This window comes from Zalophus californianus, chromosome 6 (assembly GCF_009762305.2).
Source record: "Zalophus californianus isolate mZalCal1 chromosome 6, mZalCal1.pri.v2, whole genome shotgun sequence".
In the NCBI taxonomy this organism is placed as follows: Eukaryota; Metazoa; Chordata; class Mammalia; order Carnivora; family Otariidae; genus Zalophus; species Zalophus californianus.
This window is the reverse complement of record NC_045600.1, coordinates 142,586,895-142,613,507: the sequence shown is the minus strand read 5'-3', so window position 1 is coordinate 142,613,507 and position 26,613 is coordinate 142,586,895. Positions and strand designations below refer to the sequence as shown.

Sequence of the window (26,613 nt, the reverse complement as noted above, 5' to 3'; positions counted from 1 at the left end):
CAACGTCTTGTAGAAAATTTTAGGGTTTTCCATCTTGCATCCCCCCGGGTTTGGGAACAACTTTTCCTTGGAGAGGAATCCAGGGATATCTCCCATCTTGTGCCGAGCAGCTTCCTCTGAGTCCAGAGCCGGGGCTGGAGACTGGAGGGGCCGAGCTCTGACTTCTTCCATGAAGCTCTTGCTGACACACGTGCGCATTTTCTGAGAACTTGGTCCCAGGGGCCTGTGGGAGCTGGGGCTTCGACTAGGGAGTCTTCTGCTTTTCCTCTGTGCAAGTTCCCGAGATCACTCACAAAAGAGGCAGGAGGTGTGTATAGGAGACAGGAGCTCCCACTGAAGCCTGTTCCCCAGGATGTTTACATGCAGCATCCTTACTGTTTAATGCCTGATAGTAAAGCGTGCGCTCCTCTGTCTGCCTGCCCCATGTCTCTAATTAGGCCTGTCCCTAATTTTATGCCCCTCAAGAGGATCCCACTCTCTTGAAATTTGTATTAAGTGGTCCTTTCATTTTCTTTATGGTTTTGCCGCCTGTGTGTATTCCTAAACCAGAGGCTGGCAACATTTTTCTCTAAAGGGCCTTAGAGTAATTTTTTTTAATGAACTGCACAGTCTCTGTCTAGCTATTCAGCTTTTCTCTTGTGGCAAGAAAACAGCCGTAGACCAATATGGAAAGGAATGGGTGTGGCTGTGTGCCAATAAAGCTTTATTTACAAAAATAGAATACAGGCTGGCTTTGGCCTGTGGGCTAGAGTTTGTTGACTCTTGCCCTAAATAATATATTATTTAGTTTTGCCTGTTTTTGACGTTTATATAAATACAGCCCCACTGGTGACCCATACTGTGTATCTCCTTTTGTGACTTCCTTTTTAATTTTTTTGCTTAATGTTGGTTTTTTTCCCCCCAGTTTTATTGAGAGATCATTGATCTACATCACTAAGCTTAAGGCGTATGGCATGATGGTTTGATTTTCATATATTGTGAAATGGGTTCCTCAGTGGGTTCAGCCACCATCCATATAGATACAACATAAAGGAAGAGTTTCTCCTTGTGATGAGCCTTCGTAGGATCTACCCTGGACAACCGGCCCATCTAGCACAGGTGAGCGTTAGCTGTAGCCCTCGTGTTGTACACTCCATCCCGAATATTTATTTATCTCACAGCAGGACCTTTGTACCTTCGACCACCTGCCAACACTGTTTTTGTGATTCGTGCATGTTGATGGCTGCGGCCTTGGTCCGTTTTTGCTGCAGGATAGTATTTCGTTGTATGAGTATACCAGTGTACCCATTCCGCTGGGGGGGGGGGGGCATTTGTTTTTGCAAACACCGCCACTGAGAACATTCTGGTTTATTTCTCCTGATACACCTCTGCAAAGATTTCTCTTCAGTGTGTACTTAGTGGTGGAATTGCTGGGTGGTAGGGAATGCGCATCTCTAACTTTATCAGAGAAAGCCACATTGTTTTTCGAAGTGACTTTACCAATCTCTGAGAGCTCCCGTTGTTCCCTACCCTTGCCCCAGTCTTGGTGTCATCAGACCGACCCTGAGTTTGGTGAGTATAGAATGCTAATGGCAGTGCAGTTTCCATATTACCAGTGAAATTGAGTTGAAACTTTTGTCCCATCAGACTCACCCTACCTCATTCTCTCCAGGCTCACAAGAGAGGCCTCCATTCATCAGCCCAGAGCTGAGCTGAGCCTCCCTTGGGAGCCATGTCCTCCCTGCACCCCAGGATGTCCCTCCTGCATAGCTGCACCAGGCACTCCCCAGAGCAGACAGAAGAGCTTTTCACGGGGGTCTGCCTTCTTTCGCTCCCTCATGCAGGTGGGGGAGAATGAAAGAGTCTCAAGAGAAACAGAAGCATTAGGTGGGTTCCAGGTACAAGAGCAGGTAGCCAGAAAGGATCTGGGCGCCTGGGAGAAACATACCCAGAAGGAGCATATCCTTGGAAGCCTCCGTCTACCCAGGAGCCTGGTCAGCACAGGATGAGGTTCCCATGTTGGTGGGAAATGAAGGCAGGAGGCTCTGGGCTTGATCACGTTTGACAGCTCGATTGCTCCCACTGTCAGTCTTGCTGCTTTTGAGAAGGTCAGTGCGCCAGATGTCGTGGGACGATAACAGGCCCGTTGACTCTCTGATTATAGAGACGGGCTGGCCAGTGTGGCCTGGAGATGGTTTAGACCAGCTACCTCTGGTGAGCTCTGGCAACATAATGGGTAACGTAGATGTACATGATGTCTTTCCTTCCCCTGTCTTCCTCTGTTCTGAATCTAGAAAGTTCTAGAAGCCCCAGAGCCTCTGGTAAGCTGTCAGGAGGCAGCCAAGGTGTTTCATGGTGCAGGGAACCAGCCTGAGGGATTGCAAGAGCAGCACGGTGGGGGTGGGGGGGGTGGGCTTGACCCCCAGCTTGGGGGACGCGGTAGGCCGTGTTCCGTAAACGCCCAGACCCCTTGATGCTAGTGAAAGAGGGAGGGTAACCAGAGTCAAAGCAATCCTACAGCAGAGCAGGCCTGTCAGTAGGCAGTGAGGGGACTTTGTGCTCCCCCTCTGCAATATTCTGATGAAGAGTTCCTGGAGGAGCAGAAATTTATGTTCTAGGAGTAAATAGACCTTCTGTCTGCCCTTGGTCTGTGGTAGTGAGTGCCCAGGGCAGGTGTGTGGGTAGGAGGAGCCTCTGGAGGTGGGGGTGAGGAAGGCATCTGGGGTGGCTGAATTCTGGACCCTTCTCTTATGAGACAAGAGAATAAGGTTGGGGGGAGTGTCAGGAACTAAATCACGGGCTGGGTGTTCTGACACCTCCCCACTGACACACTTGTGCATGGGTGACAGAAGGGGAGGACTGAGCTGGGCAGTTGATTAGGGGTCTGGGATCTTTGCCCGGAGTGGGTGCTGGGGGTTCTGAGGAATGTCTGCAGCTGATCAGAGCCACCCACTGGAAGTCATACTAACAAGCCAGATTGGTGCCTCGCAGTACAGTTTTGCTTCTTGATATAAATAGCAACCTGTGCGAGGTTGCATGCTTCCCACAGCAGAAAATGTCACCTGAGACACGTAGTAAATTGCATCTCTTTGAACTTTCCCAGAGTCAGCACTTCCACTTTTGAGTAAATTATACATTCCAGCACGCAGCGGTCCTTCTGGCAGCTGAGAGCAGAACCCAGACAACGACAGTCGAAAGGTGTTGGAGAGGGGCGCCTGGGTGGCTCAGTCGGTGAAGCATCTGCCTTCGGCTCAGGTCATGATCCCGGGGTCCTGGGATCGAGTTCCCAGGTCAGGCTTCCTGCTCAGTGGGGAGTCTGCTTCTCCCTCTGCCCTCTGCCCCCATCACTCATGCTCTTTCTTTGTCTCTCTCTCTCAAAGAAGTAAAATCTTAAAAGAAGAAAGGAAGGAAGGAAGGCAGGCAGGCATTAAGAAAACCGTAGAAACACCATGGACACGAGGGACTAAAATTCCAGAGAGGTGAGGACTGCTAGAAATGACAACGACAATGGCAGTTGGCAGCTCTTTTCTGCCGGGAGCATTTGCTAGGCCTGGCTGCTGACGGGCGCTGCTGGGGGAGGAGAGAAGCCCCCAGAGCAAGCAGCAGTGGAGGCCAGAGGGGCTTCAGACCACGGCTGGCTTCCCCGCAAGACAGTGGCCGAACGGCAGGTGCACGCCGGTCCAAAGGGACAGGCTGAATGTTTCTGAAAGGTCGAGTAAAATTTCCCTCACATTTACAGTGCTTAGAAAGCGAAGACCTTGCCAAGGGGTCTGGAAAAGAACAGCAAAGGCATGAAAGCCCCAGAGAGAGTGGGGAACCGACGCTGGGCCTCTCTCTGCCCCCTCCCCTGGGGAGGGCGCTCGCCAATGTGGGAGGAGCTGAAGGCTGAAAACCCATGCTTGGCCCTTGGGAAAATACAGATCAACAGGGATTTTGGAGCTTGAGTGACAGAATTGGGGATGAGTGGCCCCAGACACATGGGCAGTTTCTCCTTCGAAGGTTTGCCGAATTTGGAGGTTAAAATTTGGGAGGCTACAGAGCAAAGCTGAGGAGCTCTGATGGACAGAACGGAATCTCCTAAAGTCTTTCGGGGAAGAGGAGATAAAGACCTGCCAGGCTCCCAACTGAAAGCCCTCATGGGCCTGCTCTAAAAACAGAGGTGAGGCAGAGGCCCAGTGAGCCTCACCAGAACGGAAACCGGGCCCTGACCCAGCTCCGTCCCCGAGCGAAATAGGGATTTCCTATATTCCCTACTTCCCTGCGGACAAAAGGGGGAAACTTTCTTTTACAGGCAATAATGTTACGTGGAATCCTAACAAGTTCTTTCATACCCATCTCCCACCGTACAGTGAAAAAGGACTGGACCCCCAGAAAGGCAAGACCATATGCGTAGAATCAAGAGAAGCAAAACCCAGATTAGTAGGAGCAGGTTCCAAAATAATCCAGACAATAGAGTCAGCATCAAGGATTTCTGAAGAACTACGATTAATTAATAGAGTCAAGGAAATAGAGGGAAAAATGGACAAAGTAGGTGACAGGAAGGAGGATATCCCCCCAAGACTTCAAATGTTTTGTTTTTTTTTTTTAAGAATCAAATGGACATTCTAGAACTAAAAAAATGCAAAGTCTAAAATTAAGAGTTCAATGACTCGGTTTAGCAGCAGATGGGATATATCAGTAGCCAGGATTAGTGTGCTGGAGGACAGACCGATAGAACATAACCAGATCAAAACAGAACCAAGAATCAGGGTGAAAAACTGGTAAGAACATAAACCGTGTTGGATGCACTCAGGAGGTCTACCATTTGAGTACTTGGAGTCCCAGAGGAGAGGCGAGAAGACGGAGCAGAAGCAATATTCGTAGAATGGTTGAGAATTTTCCAAAAAAAAGAAAATCCAGTCTACAGATTTGAGAAGCTGAATGAACCCCCAAACAGGATACAGATTTAGCTCTTGAAACCAGTTCATCATCGCTTTGTAAGTAGTACGTACATTATTTTCCTTTTAACCACTTATTAGTTGTGTGACCTTGAACATGTCGTTTGACTTTGTTGAGCCTTAGTTTTCCCATCTGTAAAAATGGGGATGAGATAGAAGACTGTGTGAAAAAGTGCCCTAGGAGGTATTCATTGCAAAGAAATACCAGGGGCCCTCGCCTTTATTATTCCAGCCTGACTGACCCCAGGACAGCGTGTTTGGGGCGGGCTTCAGAGTTGTGTCCTATACTCTGCGCCATCTCTGTCCTCTGCCTTTCAAGAGGGCTTTGGGGAGGGGATGTGGAGGCTGACCTAGAGGCACAGGAGCACAAAGATCTAGAATGAATCCAGGTTTCTGAATGAGTCTGGTGATTGCTTTGCCCTCCCAGGATTCTGGTAACTCGGAGCTGACCGGGGTTGGCTCTCTGGGATCGCGTGATCTACTCTGATCCAGCGCCCGCCACAACGCCTGCCCTAGGCCTGCTTTGATTCCACCGTTTCAGTCCCGCCTGGGAGCTGAGCCAGACCCCAGCCAACCTCCGTGGTCCCTGAAGCATTCCTTTACGCTTGCCCCTGGTTTAGGTCACATTTTCCACGCCCCACTCCCCCCGCCCCTCTCTCTGATAGTGTCAGGTGACTCGGGCAGAGCTCTGGACCCGCCCTGCTTGCATCCAGTTATCTGAAAAATGCTTGATCACATGTCTTCACTCACGTGGACTTTGGTCTTCCAGGAGTTATCACGGTCAGAGGGAAAGAACCCGGAGTGCAGTGGAGGCGTCCCGAACTCTCCCGGGTGGGGACCGAGGGAGGTCGTCTGGTACAGAACAAGAAGCACGTTGTATAGAGGTTCCGAGTTTTCTCTCTAGGCTCTGCTCCTTACCAGGTCCTTTTCTTCTTCGGTGACATGGAGGGGATAGTCCCGCCTCACAGGCTCACGTGGGCTGATACAAGTAAAGCACTCAAGACGTGCTCAATAAATAGTAATTGCTGCTTTTAGTATTAACTTCCAGAAGTTATTTTGCCACATAAACAAGGTTTATACTTGAGCTAATGCCTTCTTAGAAAACTCAGTAGGGGGGCGCCTGGGTGGCTCAGTTGGCGAAGCGTCTGCCTTTGGCTCAGGTCATGATCCCAGGGTCCTGGGATCGAGTCCCGCATCGGGCTCCCTGCTCTGCGGGGAGTCTCCTTCTCCCTCTCCATCCACCTCTCCCCCTGCTTATGCTCTCTCTTTCACTGTTTCTCTCAAATAAATAAAATCTTTAAAAAAAGAAACAAAAACGGGTGTTTTCATGTGCACATAGCAATGATACCTCTGTTTCTAGAGGTGACTGTAACTCCCTGCCTGGCTCTCTTTATTAGTTAAGGTAAGAATCTGTGTCCAGAAGGTCTGTCCTTCAGCAAAATAATTGAAGTTCCTACCATGGAAAGCCAGGCCATGCTAGTCAGCGTTTTCTCTTCCCTGTTTTATCAGTTGTAAGTGTCCAGAGTTGACTGTTGAGAACACACATTTCCTTAATAAGTAAAACTTCTAGTAGATTCATCCTTTAGAATGTTTACAGGCACACCTCAGAGATACTGTGGCTTCGGTTCCAGACCACTGCAATAAAGTAAATGTCACAATAAAGCGCGTCCAGTGAGTGTTGTGGTTTCCCGAGGAAGTATAATTGTATGTTTACACCCTGCTGCTGGGTGCTGAGCGTGCAATAGTATGACGTTTGAGAAAAGTACACACCTTCACTAAAAAAATGCTTCATCGCAAAAAAATGCTAACTGTCCCCTGAGCTTTTGGTGAGTTGCAGTTAGCGATCACAGATCACCATCACAAGCGCACTAATTGAAAATGTTTGAAATATTACAAGAATAGTCCAAATGTGACGCCAAGACACGAACTGAGCGAATGCTGTTGGGACAATGGCGCCAACAGACTTGCTTGACGCAGAGTTGCCACAAACCTTCAGTTTGTAAAAAAAAAAAATGCAATTATCAGTGGCGCTTCGAAGGGTTTCTGCCAGAGTGAGCCTGTCGTTGATTATTTACTAACACTTATCAGTCGTTCGGGGATTATTTATTGACATGTCTCTGCCCTCTCCCTGACTTCCTGCAACGGGAGGATCGGGAGCCCTGACTCATCCATCTCTTGTCTTTGGTTAACAGACCGCCTGACAGGGAGAGGGATGCTCAGTAGATATTGATGCGTGAACACGCCACGTGCTGGATATTCTCTTTTTACGCCTCCAGCTTCATTCTGTGCCCTTGCCACTCTGCTCTGGTCTCCGAGAGGCTGAATCTGCAGACTCCAGCCCTGGGTCCACGGGGCCTCTGGCTTCTGGTTGGGGCTGGTTGGTGGCAGGAGACCACGGGGGAGAAGCGAGGGTATCTGTTCCGCTGGCTCCCCACCGGTGGGATGCCGTGCGTAGATGGTATGTCTAGACAGCCTGCTGTCCGTGGCTCTGGCCTTCCAGCCTGTAACCTCTTCCTCCCCCCATCCTTTTAGGCCAAGGAGGGGGCAACGTTTAGCACCCAGTCCCTGCACCACGGCCGACAGCTTCTCTGTACCCAGCTCTGACCTCTACCGTCACTTTCTTTGTCAATTAACCCTCCACAGATTATCCCGATGGGAGCATACCTTCTCCTTCTTGTCGGGAAACAGCGAGCCCCCATCGCTGACGGAGGTTCTAAGTTGTTCAGGCTGCACACGGTGGCTCCAGGTGCTTAAAAAAGTGCACAGCGCAGTTCCTCCGAGAGTGGGCGGCGTGGCTAGTGGCCATAAGGGCCGTTGATGTGCGCAAGCTTTGAGGAAATAAACAGCAGTTTGGGATACTATTCTCTCCTTAGGGCAGACTTTCTCCTCCTGACTGTGAGATCTTATTTCAGAGCGACTGTCTGTTTTCGAGTCTCTGAAATTACCGCTTACCGTGGTTGTGTGTCTGAGTCAGCATGGGCTGTGCTGGGAGGACCTAGGGCCAGGTGCGGCAGAGGGGGCTGCGCATGTTGGGCACTAGCTGCACCAGCCCAAGACTTTGTAAGGCACTCCGTCCGTGTCAGATCCAGTGTTTACCTCCTGTTCTTCTGGCTCTTTCCTGCAGGTGATTATAAACAGCACCATCACACCCAATATGACCTTCACCAAGACGTCGCAGAAGTTCGGGCAGTGGGCTGACAGCAGAGCCAACACGGTGTTTGGCCTGGGGTTCTCCTCGGAGCAGCAGCTGACAAAGGTAACGTGGTCCCTGGATGCCGGGGGTCTGAGCGGCGCCGCTGCCGAGCAGGATTCCTCTCCAGTCTTTGATTTTAGCCCTTCCGGCGCCGCAGGGCTGCCCGACCAGATGACCTTTTAGAGACCCCAGGTCCGTCGAAGTGGAGGCGTCTTTGGGGAAGGAAAGCTCACGTGACACGTGTTCCTGCAGAGCCCGAGGTCGCAGCCCCAGCAAACCGCTCTGCCGGTGGTTCCTTTCCCACGTGGGGCCCCCCTGATCCCTGTGCCCCGCGTGTGCCCGGTAGCAGAGGGAGGTGCTGCTGAATGCTTACAGCAAGCAGCTCCCGCCCTGGAGTCCCTGCACCCCTTACGACGTCACACAGTGTTTGGAGTGTGGGTCGCTTTTTTTTTCTGGGGAAAGGATTCATAGCTTTGATTCGATTCTCTGAGTGGCTTGGGACACACTCTGTGGACCGTCAGAAAGGTGTTGAGGAGCGGATCATGACCAACCCGGGCTTGGAGAACCCCAAGGTCTGCAGGAACAGACCGAGCGCCTCTGATTGGCGGGGCCAGGGCTTGTCTGAGCGAGTGGGTTTCCTTGTAGGCTGCTGGAAGAGCCTGTGCGGGTGTGGACAAGGCATTGCTCGAAAGCAAGATTGGCTGCTTTCCAGGACCTGGGAACTTATGGGAAGGATGTCAGAGGGTCTCAGAGAATCCGAGGGAGAGTGGGAAGAGAAGGGCTGGAGCCGGGCTGCCTTCAGAAAGCTCGGTTTCAGGACTTGTTTCTCTCTAGACGGTTGCCGTGAACATATTTACTGAACTCTGGCTGGGCCAACACGGTGCTAGGTGCCGAGGATGCAGACTGTAGTCCGTCCCCTGAGGCGTTTACAAAATTCCAGATTCCAGGGGACTTGAGTGGGTCACTTAGTATGGACCTGGCTGCTTGGGTTCCCTGTGTATACTGAAGACAGCTTTCAGAGAAGGGGGATGAAGACAAGTCAGGAAGCCACTGTGCAGGGGCCCTCAGATTTGCACCTCGCATCTGTCCAGCACGTGAGCATGTGCTGTGTGCACACACGCATGTACACACTTATGCACACACGCACATTTCTAAGGAGGCCCCAGCCCGCAGATGCAGCCATCCTACCTCCAGCCAGAAATGAGCCCCTGATGGAGGACACCCCACAGACGGTCCTCTTCTGCATCTCCACGTACTTCCATGGGGATGCCACTCCCTAAGGAGCCCCAGAGACTCAAAATGGCCTGGTGGCACTCTGAGCATCCCTCTCGTGCCCACCTGCTCACAGAAGCATTCTTTTCCTAGGTACCAAAACCTCCCCTCCAGGGGCACCTGGGTGGCTCAGTTGGTTAAGCGTCTGCCTTCGGCTCAGGTCATGATCCTGGGGTCCTGGGATCGAGCCCCGAGTCCAGCTCGCTGCTCAGCAGGGAGTCTGCTTCTCCCTCTGCCGCTCCCCCTGCTCGTGCTCTCTCACCGTCTCTCAAATACATACAATCTTCAAAAACTAATAATAAATAAAACCTCCCCTGCAGTTCACCAGGGCCCTGACACACAGGGAAGGAAGCAAAATTCTCGAGTCTAGGTCATTGGGTATGATTGTGAGTATAATTCCCCTCCGAGGAGAAGCACCATGTCCCACGACGCTGGAAAGCGTGTGTCCCAGCAGGCGACCCCGCAGAGTTCTCTGAGGTGGGAGGGCCAAGAATTCTTGGCTTCATTTCGTTTGCGGAGAAGCGAGTTTGCTGGTTTGAGGCAGTGCTGTGTGGTATAGACGACCTTAAGCAGGTCTCTGAGCAGCGGGGCCGGCGTAGCCTTGACAGACGGTAGTGTCTGTCACGTGAGGATGAGTCACTGTTTGCTCTGCATGAGGGGGCCCAATGCAGTCAGCTTTTCACCAAGCAGCTGGCTGGTCACTTAGGGGTGCGATGCAGAACGGGGGCCTCAAGCTGGATCACTGTGGTTGGCAGTGGGCCCTCCGCAGGTCAGAGGTTGGGGTGGCCTGGAGAGCAGGTGTGGTCAAGGCCACATGGGCCCCCAGGCCCTAGGCTGCCTGCAGGAGGAGAATGACTGGGTGTCCACAGATCGGCCCTTCCTGCCCCCTGGTTTTAAGGAATCCCTTTGGTGTGGAGGTGGGGAGTTCAGGGGAGCATTGTCTTAGTCCGTTCGGGCTATGGTTTTTGTTTTGTTTTTGTTTTTTTTTAAGATTTTATTTATTTATTAGAGAGAGAGACAGTGAGAGCAGGAACACAAGCAGGGGGAGTGGGAGAGGGAGAAGCAGGCTTCCCACGGAGCAGGGAGCCCGATGGAGGGCTCGATCCCAGGACGCCGGGACCATGACCTGAGCCGAAGGCAGACGCTTAATGACTGAGCCTCCCAGGCGCCCCGTTCGGGCTGTTATAACAAAACGCCACACACCGAATAGCTTATACACAACAGGAGCTGGTTTCTCAGAGCTCTGGGGGCTGGAAGGCTGAGATCAGGGAGGGTGTCAGCACCGTCAGCTGCCGGGGGGGCCCACAACTTCTCACAGTGCCCTCACATGCTGGAAAGAGAGCAAGTGAGCTCTATGGGGTCTCTTATAAGGGTGCCAATCCCATTGATGAGGGCTCCCCCCCTCGTGACCTCATCACCTCTCAGCGGCTCCACCTCCTAATCCATCACATTGGGGCTTAGGATTCCAACATGAGAATTTGAAGGGGACACAGACTTTCAGCCAGTTGCAAGCATTCACGTGGAATGTGGGTATTTTCAGACTCCGGTTCCCTTGGGCCCCCGGGTTCCACCGATGTCCCTATTCCCAAATCTGTTTGTCACTAACCTTCCAGCTTGCTTTCTTCCCAGTCCCTGCCCAGGCACCGAGGCCCCTGGCCATTTCCGCAGGGTTCAGTGCAGATCCTGACCCCAGGCCACCTGCCTCGAGCGCGCTGGACAAGGAGCCAGTCCAAGTCATACCCCCAGAGGAGGATGTCCCTTCTCCATCATCCTCCACGTAACAGCAGCAGCATGAGCAAAGTCATGACACCCCAGGAGGGCGGCTGTGAACAGGGCGTATGGGTTTTGGGGTGGGCAAGGCTGTGGCCAGAGGCCAGCTCTGGACTTGAGACTGTGGCCTGTGAAGGATTTCAGGCCAAGAAGGAAAATGATCAGATTGATCAGCTTGGCATCGTAGGTAGATTTTCCTGGCCGACCAGGTTGTTCTGGTGCAGATCACGGATGACGAGGGCCTGAGTAGGAGCTGGAGAGACTTGGGAACTACCGAAGAGCTGAACTGGTGGGACTTGGTGAGTGGACGGTGGGCGGCAGGGGCTCTGAGATGAGGACAAACTGACGGATGGACGGATGGAGCTGCCGTTTTCTGAAACGAGGAAGAGCAAGGGTTGTGAGAATCAGAGAATTTATGTGACGTGGAAGCAAGTATGATGGTGATTTGTTGAACAGCTGGTACTGGCACCCCTGCCCGAAGTGGGCAGCAGGGATTGGGTGCCTTCTCCCTCTGAAGGAGTGCCTGGCGGGGACAGGGGTGGGGGGACCCCCTCCCCCACTGGCTGGTGGCCTCACAGCTCTGGGAAAGCCCATGGAGACGCAGAGGCTCCCGTGGGAGGCAGGGCCCCAGCGGGCTGTGAGGTTGCATGCCCGACCCCGCCCGAGGCTCCAGGCCTTCCAGAAGCCCAGACAGTCTGACAGAATCACTCTCCGCTGCCTGGAAGAACTTCTTCAATCTTTGGAGGAATCAGAAGAGCTAGGAGACATAAACGGGGAACATTTTTAGTGAAAAGAATCGAAAGCAGGGAGAACTCAAAACAAAAATCAGAACAAATTGTTAAAGTTCACTTCCTTGTGCCCCTGAGACCCGGGGAGACCTCAGGCCATGCCTGCCTCCCCGAGCGGCCACTCCTCATTTTTCCCAGGCAGAGGAAAATGTGCTGTCATTAAGGAGGAGGGCCCTGTCCTCCCGAGCCACTCTGGCTTCTCTGGCAGTGCTGGAGTGTCCGTGCTGCGCCCCGTGACCTGCCATTGTCACCAAGGCGTAGCCCATGTCTCCTTTGTTCAAGATGTTTCGAGTCAGCTTCTTCCCCCTCTGTGAAGGGAACGATTAGCCTCACACCGGTAAATTACCATCAAGTGAGGCTGGCAGTCTTGACACGTGGCAGTTAGCTGGCAGAGAGGAACTCGGGCCTGAGGGCCCCCAAGGCGTGTGGCTGAGGGGACAGCTGTGGCTGCCTATTCCTGACTCCACAGAGCAGCCACCCACGTCCTGGAGGAGGGTCGGTAATCACACCCTGTAACGAGGCTAGATGAAGGAACGCCGCCGGTGTGGCTACTTCCACTTAAGCACACTTTATACACACATCTCTCTCTACCGCCCCCCCGAAGGAAAATAGATACCCTGGTCTTCGCTGCTCCCACCCTACGGACCCCTTCACACCACAGTCCCCAGAAGTGTGACAGGGACACTTTCTGCTCTTGAGACAGGCTCTCCAAAAATAACAGCTACTGCACATTCCCAGAGGTAAACCGGGGCTCGTCTGTCCACCCACCGGATGGGACGTGGTACCTCGGCCTCCTGAAGACCGTTGGAGGGGCTTGCACATGCTGTTGAAAGGAAGAGCTGCTGAATGGAGACAAAAGGAAGGAGATCCACATGTAGGAGTGAACTAGTGCTTAAAGTGAAGGTGCTTTCTGGCAGCTGACCTTGAGACGTCATTGTCCTGAGTTTGGTTCCAGGTCACCTATCACAGAGAGAAGGAAGCACATCCTGCCACAAAGGTGGTGATCCAGGATGGGGTTGCTAGTGTTCTGTGATTGATACACACACACACACACACACACACACACACACACACACACACACACACACACACACACACACACACACACACACACACACACACACACACACACACACACACACACACACACACACACGGCGTTTGCTGTTGACCCATTTTAATGATTTCATCTGTAATTCAAATTTGTATGGTCAGGTTCACCTCATCAAGTTCGTGTAGCTGGAAGAACATTGCTCTGTCTTCTCCCTTTCTGATTTAAGGGTCGTTGTTTTAAAGTGGGGGATATTAATCATTCTTTTGATATGTTGTAGTGAGAATGCTTTGGGCTGCAAGTAACAGGGCTGAAACAAATAGAGCTATTCTTTTCATACAAAACAGAAGTCCTGAGGCAGGCCATTGCCAGCATTGATACGGTGGCCCCAGAATGTTGGGTGTGAGGGCTCTGCATGATTGTTTCTTTTATTGGCCTTTTCCTCGTGATGCTAATAAGATGGCTTCTCAAGCTCTGTCCATCACATCTGCATTCATGGCAACAGGGAGAAGGCAGAAGGGTGGTACCACAACAGCTTCCCTGTGACTGCCCTTGGCCGACTTCTCCTTGGGTCCAACAGTCAGTGTTGGGTTCCTAGGCCACCTTCCCATGGGGAGATGAGGGGTGAAGGAGGGGAAGAGAGTGAGAATTAAGTTGCCATGACCAGCTTAGACTGGTTCTCATTCTCTCCCACCTAGGAAATTTCCTGCTGCAGTCAAATTTGAGATTTTGTTAAGCCAAGAGAAAACAAGAAATGGTTTCTGAATAAGCAAATAGTGTCTGCCACAGGGTCTTCAATGGCCAAGGCCAAAAATAAAACAGTAGTCTTTCATTTTCTAGCAAACAACAGTCTATCATTTTCTAGCATGATAATGATAAAAAAGATGATTTTAATTTTTTTTACAGATTATTACTACAAGTTTAATAATTGCAGAAAATGATCCTAATAAGTAAAGACATGAAAATTTGGCATACATTTCAGAAACCTGTATGCTTTGAATATCCTTTAATCTGTTGGTTCCATTTATTGGCATCTATTCTAAGGAAATAATTATAACTGAGCACAGATTTAGCTGTAAGAATTTTCCTTGCAGCATCATTTGTAATAGCAAAGCAAAACAAAAAACAAAACAAAACAAAAAAACCCCAAAAACACCATCCAAATGTCCAGCAGTAAGAATTCAGGTGAAATAGGGGCACCTGGGTGGCTCAGTCATTAAGCAGCTGCCTTCGGCTCAGGTCATGATCCCAGGGTCCTGGGATCAAGTCCCGCATCGGGCTCCTTGCTTGGCAGGGGGCCTGCTTCTCCCTCTCCCACTCTCCCTGCTTGTGTTCCCTCTCTCGCTGTCTTTCTGTCAAATAAATAAAGTCTTAAAAAAAAAAAAAAAGAATTCAGGTGAAATAAACCCCAGTATATCCTTCAGGGTAGTATGCTGCATGGCAATTCAGATGCTATAATAGAGAGTCATATAATTGCATGGAAATATTAATGTCATACTGTTAATTGCAAAAGTGGCTATAAAATGAGGTATATCGTTCTATTTTTGAAATATGTGTAATGGGGCCCCTGGGTGGCTCAGTCCATTGAGCATCTGACCCTGGATTTCAGCTCAGGTCATGATCTCCAGGTCATGAGATCAAGCCCCATGTTGAGCTCTGCATTCAGTGCAGAGACTGCTTAGGATTCTCTCTCTCCCTCTGCCCCTCCCCCCCACGCACGTGCTCTCTTTCTCTCTCTGAATAAATAAAATCTTTTAAAAAAATATGTGTAGTGGATACATATACACAGATAGGAAGCTATTGGAAGTATATGTGGTCAGTGTGTATTGCTGGGTGATAGGACTATAGGTTTGAAAGATATTTTTTTCTAAGCTACCCTTTCTAAATTCACAAGCATATGTGCTTTTTTAGAATAAGGGGGAAGATTAGAAAACTGAAGACTTGGAGTCAGGGGATTTTTCACCTAAGGATAATCCTCTGGTGCCCCTTCGTTGCTACTATGTTTCCATTATTGTAGATAATGCTAGGATTAGCATCTTTGTATTGAAGCCTTTTTTTTTTTAATATTCTCAATTTTTTTCATAGAATCTTTTCCCAGAAGTGATATCACTAGGTCAGTGGGTATGAATGCTTTTTTCACTGATGATCCACATTTCCAAATTGCTTCTCGGTGGGACTGCACCACCACACAATGGCCTAGAAATATCTTGCCCACACTGGGTATTCTAATTGTATTTAATGTTTGCTAATTTAACAAGCAAAGAATAGTACCTCATTATTTTGGTTTGCATTTCCAGCGGGACTGAACAATCGTTTTTATCAGTTGCTGACTTACTGTGTTTTTTTAATTTGTGAATTTTGCCATTTATCTATTGGGTTTTTCATATTTTCCTTTTCAGTGTGTACAAACTCTTTCTCTGCTAAAAGATAATGGCCCTTTCTCTGTGGTACAACCCTAGCTATGGATAACCGCCCCCCGCCCCCAGTGGTTGTTTCTCTTCTGATTTCGTGTTTTTTCCCTTTTCTGTTCAAAAGCTCTACAAGATTGTGTATTCAAGTCTGTCACTCCTGTGATTTTTCTTTTATTTCTTCCAAGTTTAGATAATTACCCTCTCACTTCAAGCAGAAGTTTGATAAATGTTCAATTCCGTTTGTATCCAGATTTTTATTTTTTATTTATTTTTTAAGAGATTTCATTTACTTATTTGATAGAAAGCGCACGCAAGCAGGGGGAGCAGCAGAGGGAGAAGCAGGCTCCCCACTGAGCAGGGAGCCCGACACGGGGCTCGATCCCAGGACCCTGGGATCATGACCTGACCTGAAGGCAGACACTTAACGACTGAGCGGCCCAGGTGCCCCATGCATCCAGATTTTTGAAAAACATACGTAGCCCTTTACCTCATTGAAAGTGTATCATGCTCCTCGTTTGTAGTAAGGATTGAAACTCATTTCCATCTGTTTACTGAAGTTGTATCACTCCTGTGTTGAATCATCTTTCCCATCCGTGTAAGGTTCCTCCTTAGTCCCCAGCTAATGTTGATATAAATGGCAGGGCCTGTTTCCATCATGCGTCTACTGATATAGCACATCTTTTAGAATGACTATCTAAAATTTATCTGATAAGGTTTATCCTACTTCATTGCGTTTTAAGCTTATTTTTGGAAATTTTTTGTCTGATTCTCACCCATTGGAATGTAAAACCAAATCCTCTGCAAACTCAGAGTTTCTCTGGGGACAGAAACCAAATCTTAAGGCTTTCGGTGTCCCCAGCACAGACCCTGGCACGTAGCCATAACTGGTTCCTATTTCTGAGTGAATGAAGTCACCCTCTTATGGTGCGCTCTTACTAAAAGTTGTGGTTTCCAGGCTTTCGCTTTTATTTTACTTGAAGAAACTGATCAAATGAAGGCCAGAGACACCAGCGTTCCCTTTGTTGAACCCCTGCCACACACCCAGCAAAGCCCCATGTCTTCTCCAGTGATCCACGGAGGTATATTATTGCCCCCATTGTATAGATGAGGAGGCCGAGACTCAGCGTGGTTCAGTGGCCTGCGTTTGGAAGGCTGATAAGGGTCAGAGTCGAGCAGCTTACCTAAGCTAGCTGTTAAGCAGGTAGGTCTCAGGACACCGTAGTGTCCGGTGTTGGTGTCCGATGGCCTGTGTGACGTTGGCAGTTAGGAGACCCATCTGTCTCCATCTGTATACCGAGCACCCGAGGGTGGCTGGGAGTGCCTAGTGAGACTAGACACTCCAGCTGCTCTTTTCTTCTTGTCCCTGTGAGCCAAGAATATGTGTCCTTTCCCCTTTGCTGAGGTGTTCTAGGCTGGTATTACTGATAATGACACCATCACTTTGCAGTCCTGTAGGGATTCGTGTGACAGTTCTTTGCAGTCTCCCTTGTATAACCGAGAAGGACAGTTACTTGATGGAGCTGAGGAGAGGAATCAGAACTAGTTGGGGCCCCAATCCATATCTGGTATTCTGTGCCTCGGGCCTTGTCTTGGCCATAAAGTTCCCCGTGGCCTGTTTTGAGTTGAAGCCTTGGTAAGTAATTTTCTTTTAAAGAGGGAGCGAGTACAATTCTGTTTTACATTGTAAAGTTATGCAGCTTCTCTTTGCAAATGGAAAATCAAATCGGTAAATACTTAGCAACTGCTATGGGCAAGACTCTCAGTATCCTTGTTGGCAGAAGATGGTAACCGGGTATGTGGAAGACGGATCTGGGCCCAAGTTCAGGTTTACCATTTATTAGCTGTGTGACCATGGGCTTGACCCACCTCTCTAAGGCTGCACTTTCTTATTTGGACACCATAGATGAGAACCCCTGTCCTACAGAATGGTGGTGAGGAGCCAAAGAGAGAATGTGTGTTAAGAAGCCGTTAAACTTGTTAACATATGATGTGGTTGTCCTGAGGGTCCAGGGGAGCAGGGTGGGGCCATGAAGGGGTGTCCGGGGACAAAGAAGAAGAAGCCATTGGAGCTGAAGGTTTATATCCTAGGCTAAGAGTCTCCAAGAGTAGAACTAAGACCTTCACCAGGTAGGGATGTTCAGGGTTGAAGTAGGGGACGGAGGCCCCAAGCTCTGTCCGGAAGTGACTTGCTCTGTCAAAGCCTGGCAGAATTTTATGTACTGACTTGGTTGCCAGTGTCTTCTTCTACTCAACTCTTGTCCTCCTGGGAGACAAAGCCGTATCTGATAGTTGCACGGTGTACTCGCCCCCGCACCCAGCTGCGTGCACAGCCCGGCTCAGGGACGGTGGAAACATTTGTTCACTGAAGGAGTGAGTGGTACCTGGACCATGTTTGCTGACTGAATGAGCGTGACACTGGTTAATGACATTTCCAACCTAGTTTAAAAGCAACTTCAAATAAGACCCATGAGAGAAAGGGACCCTGACAAGGACAAGAAGGATCTGTGAAAAAGAGAGCACTTTTGGTTGGGTAGCCTGGCAAAACGTGGAGATGCTCGCGGGGAGAGAGTCATCCCCCTCCTTACTGAGAACAGCATGGCTGAGACTCAGTTAGTAAGGGTGTCTGTTACAGTTTTCTTCAAATCACATTTGACTTTTAATTGATACTGGGCACAAAAACGTTGAAAATAAGACCTTTAAAAATCCAATCTTTTATTTTTATTTTTTGTAAAGATTTTATTTATTTATTTGACAGAGAGAGAGAGACAGCAAGAGAGGGAACACAAGCAGGGGAAATGAGACAGGGAGAAGCGGCTCCCCGCAGAGCAGGGAGCCCGATGCAGGACTCGATCCCAGCACCCTGGGTTCATGACCTGAGCCGAAGGCACACGCTTAACGACGGAGCCACCCAGGCGTCCCAAATCCAATCTTTTAATGTCTTAATAACATTGAAAGGTCTTTATGGTGGCTGCACAAAACCTCTTCTCGGATAGTGTTCATGTTCCGAGGGATGCCCTGCCTTATTCCTGGGTGGATCCGGTCAGGTAAGCTCAGGAAGCAGAAGGAGGGGCAGAATACTCCCAGACCCTGAACCACAGTTCCTCACCGAGCACTTTCTCATTTGTCCAGCAAAAGAAGAGCTGCGCCATCCTTAGACTAGACCCAAGCCTTTGATGTGAGTTGTCTCTCAAGCGGCCGGGGGTGGGGGGGGGGTATGGGTCTAGAACCCAGAGTTCTGTCATTCACCGAACAAACGGATTTGTGCCTGCTTCCTGCAGGTGTTGGCAAGGATGCTGAGAGAAAAGGCACGGAGCCTGCCATCAAGGAGTTTCTGACACAATGTGTTCACTTTAAGGGCCCCCTAAAAGGAAGCCGGGTGGGGAGGGGCTCTGTCCCTCCCTGCCGGACCTCACATGTGTTAAACAAGTAACGTGATTTTCCTCCAGCAGCTGTGGGATGGTTAAATACGAAGCCCCATGGCTCTGGCTTTATTTATGGTCGTGCAGGAGCAACGCGGGCCGGAACGGAAGGGCTGACCTTCTCTGCTCCAGCCAGGGCGCCTTGTTCAGCGGTGTCTGTCATCTGGCGTGGTTTCCCAAAGCGGACCACTGTTGCCTGCGTCGTGAAGATACTGAGAGGGTAGCCCACGCTCCGAAATTAATGCGTTCTCAGCAAAAGCCGTAGAATTGTGGGTAGCCTTGCACCTTGCCAGCTCTTTGTGTTCCTCAGCAACCGCATGTAGCTCTCTCTTGCTTTGTAATGCCAGCATCATCCATCACAGAATGTTCTCTGCTCCAACAATGTATTTGCTAATTAAAATCAGTTGTCAGGGTGTGTAAGCCCGTGATTGATTTGATTGCTCTGGCATTTGAAGATTTTTTTTTTATTATGAAAATATTAGAAACTTTTTTTTTAAGTAGAGAGCATCATATAATAAACATCCATATACATATCACTAGACTTAACCGTTGTTAACGTTCGCCACATTTCTTCATTTATTTGATTGTTGTTGAAGTATTTTCAAGTACATCGCAGACATCAAGGCATTTCAGTATCTATCTCTAAATAATGACATTTTACCTCATGACCATGACATCATTGGCATTTTTTTTTTAAGATTTTATTTATTCATTTTAGAGAGTGAGCATGTGTAGGGAGGGGCAGAGGGAGAGAGAATCTGAAGCAGACTCCGCACTGAACACAGAGCCAGAGGTGGGGCTTGATCCCACGACCCTGAGATCTTGACCTGAGCTGAAACCAAGAGCCAGACGCTCAACCAACTGAGCTACCCAGGTGCCCCAAATGCCCCCCAATTACAGATGGTCTGTTCAGCACAGGATACGGTCATAGGCTGCATGTTGCCTTTTGCTGTTTTGCATTTTGCTATTTTATATCTTAAGCTTTTAAAATCTAGAACAGTTCCTTCTCCCCAACTCTTGGGATCTTGTTGGTTTCTGTCATATTGTAGAAGTTCTTGGATCTTTCCATAGAGATGACGAAGTTTTTCGTGGATCCCTTCTGTGGGACAGCTATACTTATGTTCCTGCATTTCTATGAGTTACAGTTCACTGGAGGTGTTTGTTTTTAGTACTTCATTATTAAACTAGCTTCAGCAGCTTAGAAATGATTCAGATCAAAGGCGCCTGGGTGGCTCAGTTAAGCAGCCCACTCTTGGTTTCAGCTCAGGTCATGATCTCAGGGTCCTGGGATCGAGCCCCGTGTCAGTCTCTGTGCTCAGCGGGGAGTTGGCTTGAGATTCTCTCTCCTTCCGCCTCTCCCCCATGCGCATGCACTCTCTCTCTCTCTCTCTCTCTCTCTCAAATAAATAAATCTTAAAAAAAAAAAAAAAAAGATTCAGATCTGACCTGGGCTGGTAGTTTACTGGAAGAAGCATTCCTTATGTTCATTTCTTTTTAATCTCAAAATTATCTTTCTGGATTTATACAGAGTTTTTTGACTTAAAATGAATGCAAAGCAACAAAGGTGGGTTCTGAAGACCAGCCATGTGTGAGGTTGAGAACAACCACAGTAACTCTTGTTCATGTTCAGTTTGCAGAGAAATTTCAGGAGGTGAGAGAAGCTGCCAAACTAGCCAGAGACAAGTCCCAGGAGAAAATTGAGACCTCGAGCAATCATTCCCAGGTAAGTAATGGGTGTACAAAATAAATCTGAGTGTGATCAGTAATTGGGACTCTTTGTTCCTTATCACTTTTGACGAGAAATAGGGACTTCTAGCAGGAGGGCATTTTGAAGGCTTTTTTTGACTGTTAGCCTGCTCCCACTGAGGTGATATGACATGTTTGTATGAGACTCTTGAATTTTCCATATGTGCTGATGTATTTTTGACAGAAAGCAGTTGATGAGATTAGAATTGCTGCGTGCCCCTGGCTCCTAAGAGGCATTCTTTGTCACTGTGTTTCAATACCAGAGACAAGGCAGTGTGTGAGCCTACGTGAAGGATGTGCATTGACGAATACGGGTACCTTGTGCTCTCGAGACAGAAAACTTGGCTGATGCTAGAGAACCCCTGTCTCTATCTCCATGTTTTAACAAAGTCAGATGGGAGATGGTATTGTTAACAGCTCTGGATTAGCAAAGGAGATACCCCTTTGCCAGAAATTGAGTATTCATTCTGTCTACTTAAAAGTGTGATGATTGACTGAAAGGAATCTATTTTAACCCAAAGTAAAAATACCTACATTCTTGATGTCTGGTTTGGTGTATGTAATGGTGGGCAGAAGGCTTGACCGAGTGGTAAGGTTCTATGCATAGAGACAGGGAAAAGGAGACATCAGGGGGCGGGGGGAAGGTTCAGGGTTAGGAATAAGCATGGTGCAGCAGACTCCCGGCCGAGAGCGAGGTGCGCTGTGGGAGGAATGAGAGATACACTTGGAGATTCTGCAGAAGACCTGGAATTCTTCATTACTAGTTTATTAAGTATTATTTATTTAATTGTTATTGGGGAGCTTGGGCAGACCTTGGAGGTGTTGCATGACTTCTTCTCTGGAATTGACATGAGGTGGTGAGGAAGTCAGGGAACCACCAGACAGCAGGTAGACTGTCAAGGACACAGCCACGGGGGGTAAAGAGGAAGGGACGGTAAAGAGGAAGCAGTGTGTGTGGGGGGGGCGCCTCGGTGCCTCAGTCGGTGAAGCGTCTACCTTCAGCTCAGGTCATGATCCCAGGGTCCTGGGATCGAGTCCCACATCAGGCTTTCTGCTCAGCAGGGAGTCTGCTTCTCCCTCTCCCTGCCGCTCCCCGGGCTTGTGTTCTCTCTCTCTTTGGCAAATAAATAAATAAAATCTTTAAAAAAAAAAAAAAAAGCAGCAGCAGTGGGGAGAAGAGGGTAAAGCTAGAGCCTGGGGAAATGCACCCAGCTGTGGGAAGAGAGCAAGTGAAGACTGCCAAGAAGGAGAGCTCTCCCCATCACTGAACCCGAGGCAGGAGCACACTCAGCCTGTCCTTGCTGCAGAGCAGAGGGCTCTGGGTTTGTCCGCTGCTGGGGCTGGACCTGCAGACCCAGGGTTTCCCAGCGCCTGTCCTGGCTCAGCATATAAAAGATGCCCTGTGTGAATTTATGGAATGTGTTTTAGGCTTCAGGTGGACAGGAACTTTCCTGAATCTTTTCAAAGAATCTTTAATGTAATCTGAGTGATACTGTTAATTTCATATACTAATTACCGTACTGAGTAATCACTGAGGACCTTTAAAGTTGGACCCAGCAATGGACCGTAATCTAGAGTTTCTAATAAACAATCTTTTTCTGAATACTACACGTTATAGCAATATCTTTAAACTTCAATAATCAGAAGTTCTTTATATAAGGTTTCTGTTTTAATGTTTGTTTTTCCAAAAAAAGGTATTTTATTTTATTTTTTAAAGATTTATTTGAGAACGAGCATGGGCATGGAGGGAGGAGCAGAGGGAGAGGGAGAATCTCAAGCAGGTTCCCTGCTGAGCATGGAGCCCGCCATGGGGCTCTGTCTCACGACCCTGAGATCATGACCTGAGCTGAAACCAAGAGTTGGATGCTTAATTGAGCCACCCAGGCAACCCCCCCAAAAGTATTTTAAGCCTTAAAAAAAAATCAACTATACCCATAAGGTGCTATTTTATATATGTGTATTAATTACATATCAATTTTTTGTCTCCAAGCTTTAGTTTTTATTTATCTTCCTGATGTTTCCCCAGAGGTAGAGATCATTGTACATTTTTCTTTGCATTTTTATTAGAAATCATACAATTGCTTGCTTTCCTGAATCTCTTAGGGAATGAACACTTTGGCCAAGTTTTCCAAATATTGGAAGATCTTAAACATTTTATATGGGTCTTATGTATGTAACATAATGTAAATGTAAAAGCAATGGGTATTTACCGCAGAAATCAAAACTATGCTATAGTCTAAGGAAGAGAAGAAGAACGACCTGCTTTCTCCCCACACAAAGATATTGTTAATGTTTCAGTGTTTATCTTCCTGATACACTTTTCTAGTATATTTTTATATCATTCTTTTTAACCTTTTTACTTTATTTTTTTTCCTAAAGATTTTATGTATTTATTTGACAGAGAGAGACACAGCAAGAGAGGGAACACAGGCAGGGGGAGTCGGAGAGGGGGAAGCAGGCTTCCCGCGGAGCAGGGAGCCCGACGCGGGGCTCGATCCCAGGACCCTGAAACCACACCCTGAGCCGAAAGCAGACGCTTAACTGACTAAGCCGCTCAGGCGAGCCCCAGACCTCACTTTTATTTATTTTTTTAAGATTTCATTTATTTATTTGAGAGAGAGCGCGCGCGCATGAATAGGGGGGAGGGGCAGAGGGAGAAGCAGACTTCCCACGGAGCAGGGAGCCCGATGCGGGGCTCGATCCCAGGACTCTGGGACCATGACCTGAGCCGAAGGCAGACGCTTAACGACTGAGCCACCCAGGCGCCCCTAACCTTTTTACTTTATATTTCATGATCATTCCCCTGTGTTTTCAAATATCCCTTTTCAAAACTGTCTTAATGGCTAGTATTTGTCTGTATTGCAACTTATTCCATTAACCTAACACTTTGAGATATCAATGGGGTTTCTAATTTTCATTAATATAAATGACACTGTGATCACCGTCCTTGTACATCTCTGTGCATTTGGTAATTTCTGCAGGATAAATTCTTGAAGTGCAAGTATTGAATTAAAAGATAGGGACATTTTAAAAGCTTTTGGTAAATACTGCCAACTTAACCTACAGAAATGTGTGATTCTACCTCCCACCAGCAGTGACTGAGAGCGATTCTTTTCCTCCCACACTCTCACCAACAAAGCTGTGTTGACTTGACAGAAGAAAAATGTATTCTGTTGGCTTTTTTCATTTTGCATTTCTTTACCAGTGGATTAAGTATTTTTTGTGTCTATTGATTCTATCCATTTCTTCTTCTGTAAATGTCAGTTGTGTATTTTTTTCCTTTTTTAAAAGATTAAAGTGTTCATCATTTTGTGTTGATTTTTTTTTTTTAAGATTGTATTTATTTGAAAGAGAGAGCGTGAACATGAGCGAGCGGGGATAGGATTGGGGGGTGGTGCAGAGAGAGAGGGAGAAGCAGCTCCTCGCTGAGCAGGGAGCCTGACACGGGGCTCAGTCCCAGGACCCCGGGATCATGATCTGAGCTGAAGGCAGGCACTTAACTGACTGAGCCACCCAGGCGCCCGCTGTTTGTGTTGATTTCTAAGAACTTTATTTTTTAACACAGATATTTTTTAACATATTCAAAGGTAAGCAGAGTTGTATAATGAACCTCCATGGGACACACAGGTCAGCTTTAACAATTAGGAATTTATGATCAATTGTTTCATCGTGCCCCCTTCCCCCTCCCGCTAAATTTTAAGCAAATCTCGAACATCTTATTTCATCCATAAATATGTCAGCGTGTGGCTCTAAAAGACAAGGCCTCTAAGAGTTTTTCAATATAGGAAAGGTATTAACATCTTGTTTTTCATATATGCAAATGCTCAGCAGCAGATATTTTCCCCAGGTTTTTGTGCATTTTTTATTTTGTTTATGACTTTTTTTTTTTTACAGTGCAGAAATTTAGTGTTAGTCAAATGTATGCATCATTCCCTTCATGGTTCCTTCCTTTGCCTTTATGCTCAGTGGAGGCTAAATAAGATCGAAGATCTTATCCAAGAGCAGATGAGATTTCACCTCCCTGTGGTATGACTTATTACAGAAAATATTTCAGAATATTCATAATCTAACGAACCGTTGGAGGCCATGCGCACATCCATATCTGATCCCTGGTTGTTTTGTGCGTCTTCCTCTCTGGCCCCAGGGCCTGTAAGTTGTCCTTGCTTCTAATACTTTTTCTCTTTTCCTCATTCACTGTTTCTTGTTTCCTCTCGTAAACCCCCGCTCCCCCTCTCATCCGTGGCTTCTGTGTTAAATAAGGGAGACCAGGTACGCAAGCTTGCCAAGTGTTACCTGTAAAGCTGAGTAACAAGATGGCCCCAGGGCCCCAGGTGCGCTCTTGTCAATAAAGTTCACAGACTTTCTCAGATTCCCCTGGACTCCTCTGGGCCTTTTCCATGGTTCTTTTTTTTTTTTTTTTTTTTTAAGTTTCAGAGGTAGAATTTAGTGATTAACAGCCTTTCGTGCTAGTCTTTGCCGCGTTCTGGTCTGATGAGTTTGTTCTCTCTGGCTCACAAACACACTTTCTCATTACGCCTGATTTGCCGCTGCTGTGAGCAATAGTGTGTGAAGGTAACTCACTTTGGCCAGGAATCTGGGTGTGAAACCCTGTCTTCTCCTCAGGTGTCCAGTGTCAACGGGACAGACGATGAAAAGGCCTCTCATGTGGGTCCTGCTGACACACACCTCAAGTCTGAGAATGACAAGCTGAAGATCGCCTTGACACAGAGGTACGGGTATTTAAAATCCAGATGGCATTTTCTCCAAGGTCAGTGCCTCCCCGCGGCCTTTCCCGCCAGGCGGGGTTTCACGAGGAGACTGGGTCCTGCTCAGAGTGTCTGGTCTTGTCTGTGGGCCAAAGGAACGCCAGCTGGCTTCATGGTTGTTCTCTGTCTGGCCAACCAGACCAGACCTGGCCGACCAACAACAACGTGGCTGTTCTGTGTCGGCCTGCGTGTGTGCGAGAGTACACAGCATGTGGAAGATGTGTGTGTGTGTATGTGTGTATGTGTGTGAGAGAGACGTGTCCCTGTGCTTGTGTTTTGTTTTGGCTTTTTGAGGAGCCAAATGTATCATTTATTTGTATAGCATAAGACTGAATCTCGAACATTCAAGAAAAACCTCTAAAAACCTGTTTAAAATAATACAACCTTACACAAAAATCAATAGCTTTTCTATGTACAAACATCACTTAGAATATGTATTTGAAGGAGAGATTTCCCTTACAATACGAACTATACCATCAATTACGTGAACTAGACACATAAAATACAGAAAACTTAAGGGTACAGTATCTCTGTGAAGAAAGTTGTAAAATGATTTTGAGGACCATAAATGAATAATTAAATAGAAAGATATATTCTATTGGGAGGTGGTAGAAATGCCTTCATATTTTAAAAAGAATCCATTCCCCCTAAATTGATATATAAATTTAACAGTCCCCATAATAATATCAACATGATTTTAATTTTTTTGTTTTATTTTATTTTATTATGTTAATCACCATACATTATTACATCATTAGTTTTGGATGTAGTGTTCCATGATTCATTGTTTGCGTCTAACACGCAGTGCTCCACGCAGAACGTGCCCTCTTTAATACCCATCACCAGGCTAACCCATCCCCCCACCCCCTCCCCTCTAGAACCCTCAGTTTGTTTCTCAGAGTCCATCGTCTCTCATGGTTGGTCTCCGCCTCCGATTTCCCCCCCTTCCTTTTTCCCTTCCTATTATCTTTTTAAACATAATGTATTATTTGTTTCAGAGGTACAGATCCGTGATGCAACAGTCTTGCACAATTCCCAGCGCTCACCATAGCACATACCCTCCCCAATGTCTGTCACCCAGCCACCCCCTCCCTCCCACCCCCCACCACTCCAGCAACCCTCAGTTTGTTTCCTGAGATTAAGAACTCCTCATATCAGTGAGGTCATACGATACATAACACGATTTTAATTTTTAATGACTACACAGGCCGCGCTTACAGTTCTCCTCCCTTGAGAGTGTGGCCCATTCCCCGACGGCGGGGCTGGCCCCGTGAGCACGCT

The 26,613-nt window shown here is 47.9% G+C and overlaps 1 protein-coding gene across 4 annotated transcripts in view; it reads left to right on the top strand.

Annotated features, from left to right (window-relative positions):
• Nucleotides 1–26,613, top strand: part of HOMER2 (homer scaffold protein 2) — an 88,960-nt gene that overhangs the window by 55,333 nt on the left and 7,014 nt on the right. For all 4 annotated transcript variants that reach the window (XM_027569153.2, XM_027569156.2, XM_027569155.2 and 1 more), the window contains 3 exons: nt 8,041–8,172; nt 20,451–20,543; nt 25,190–25,296. In XM_027569153.2, coding sequence (XP_027424954.1) covers nt 8,071–8,172; nt 20,451–20,543; nt 25,190–25,296 — 302 coding nt within the window. In that variant the 5' untranslated portion in view covers nt 8,041–8,070. The remainder of the gene's footprint in view (nt 1–8,040; nt 8,173–20,450; nt 20,544–25,189; nt 25,297–26,613) is intronic.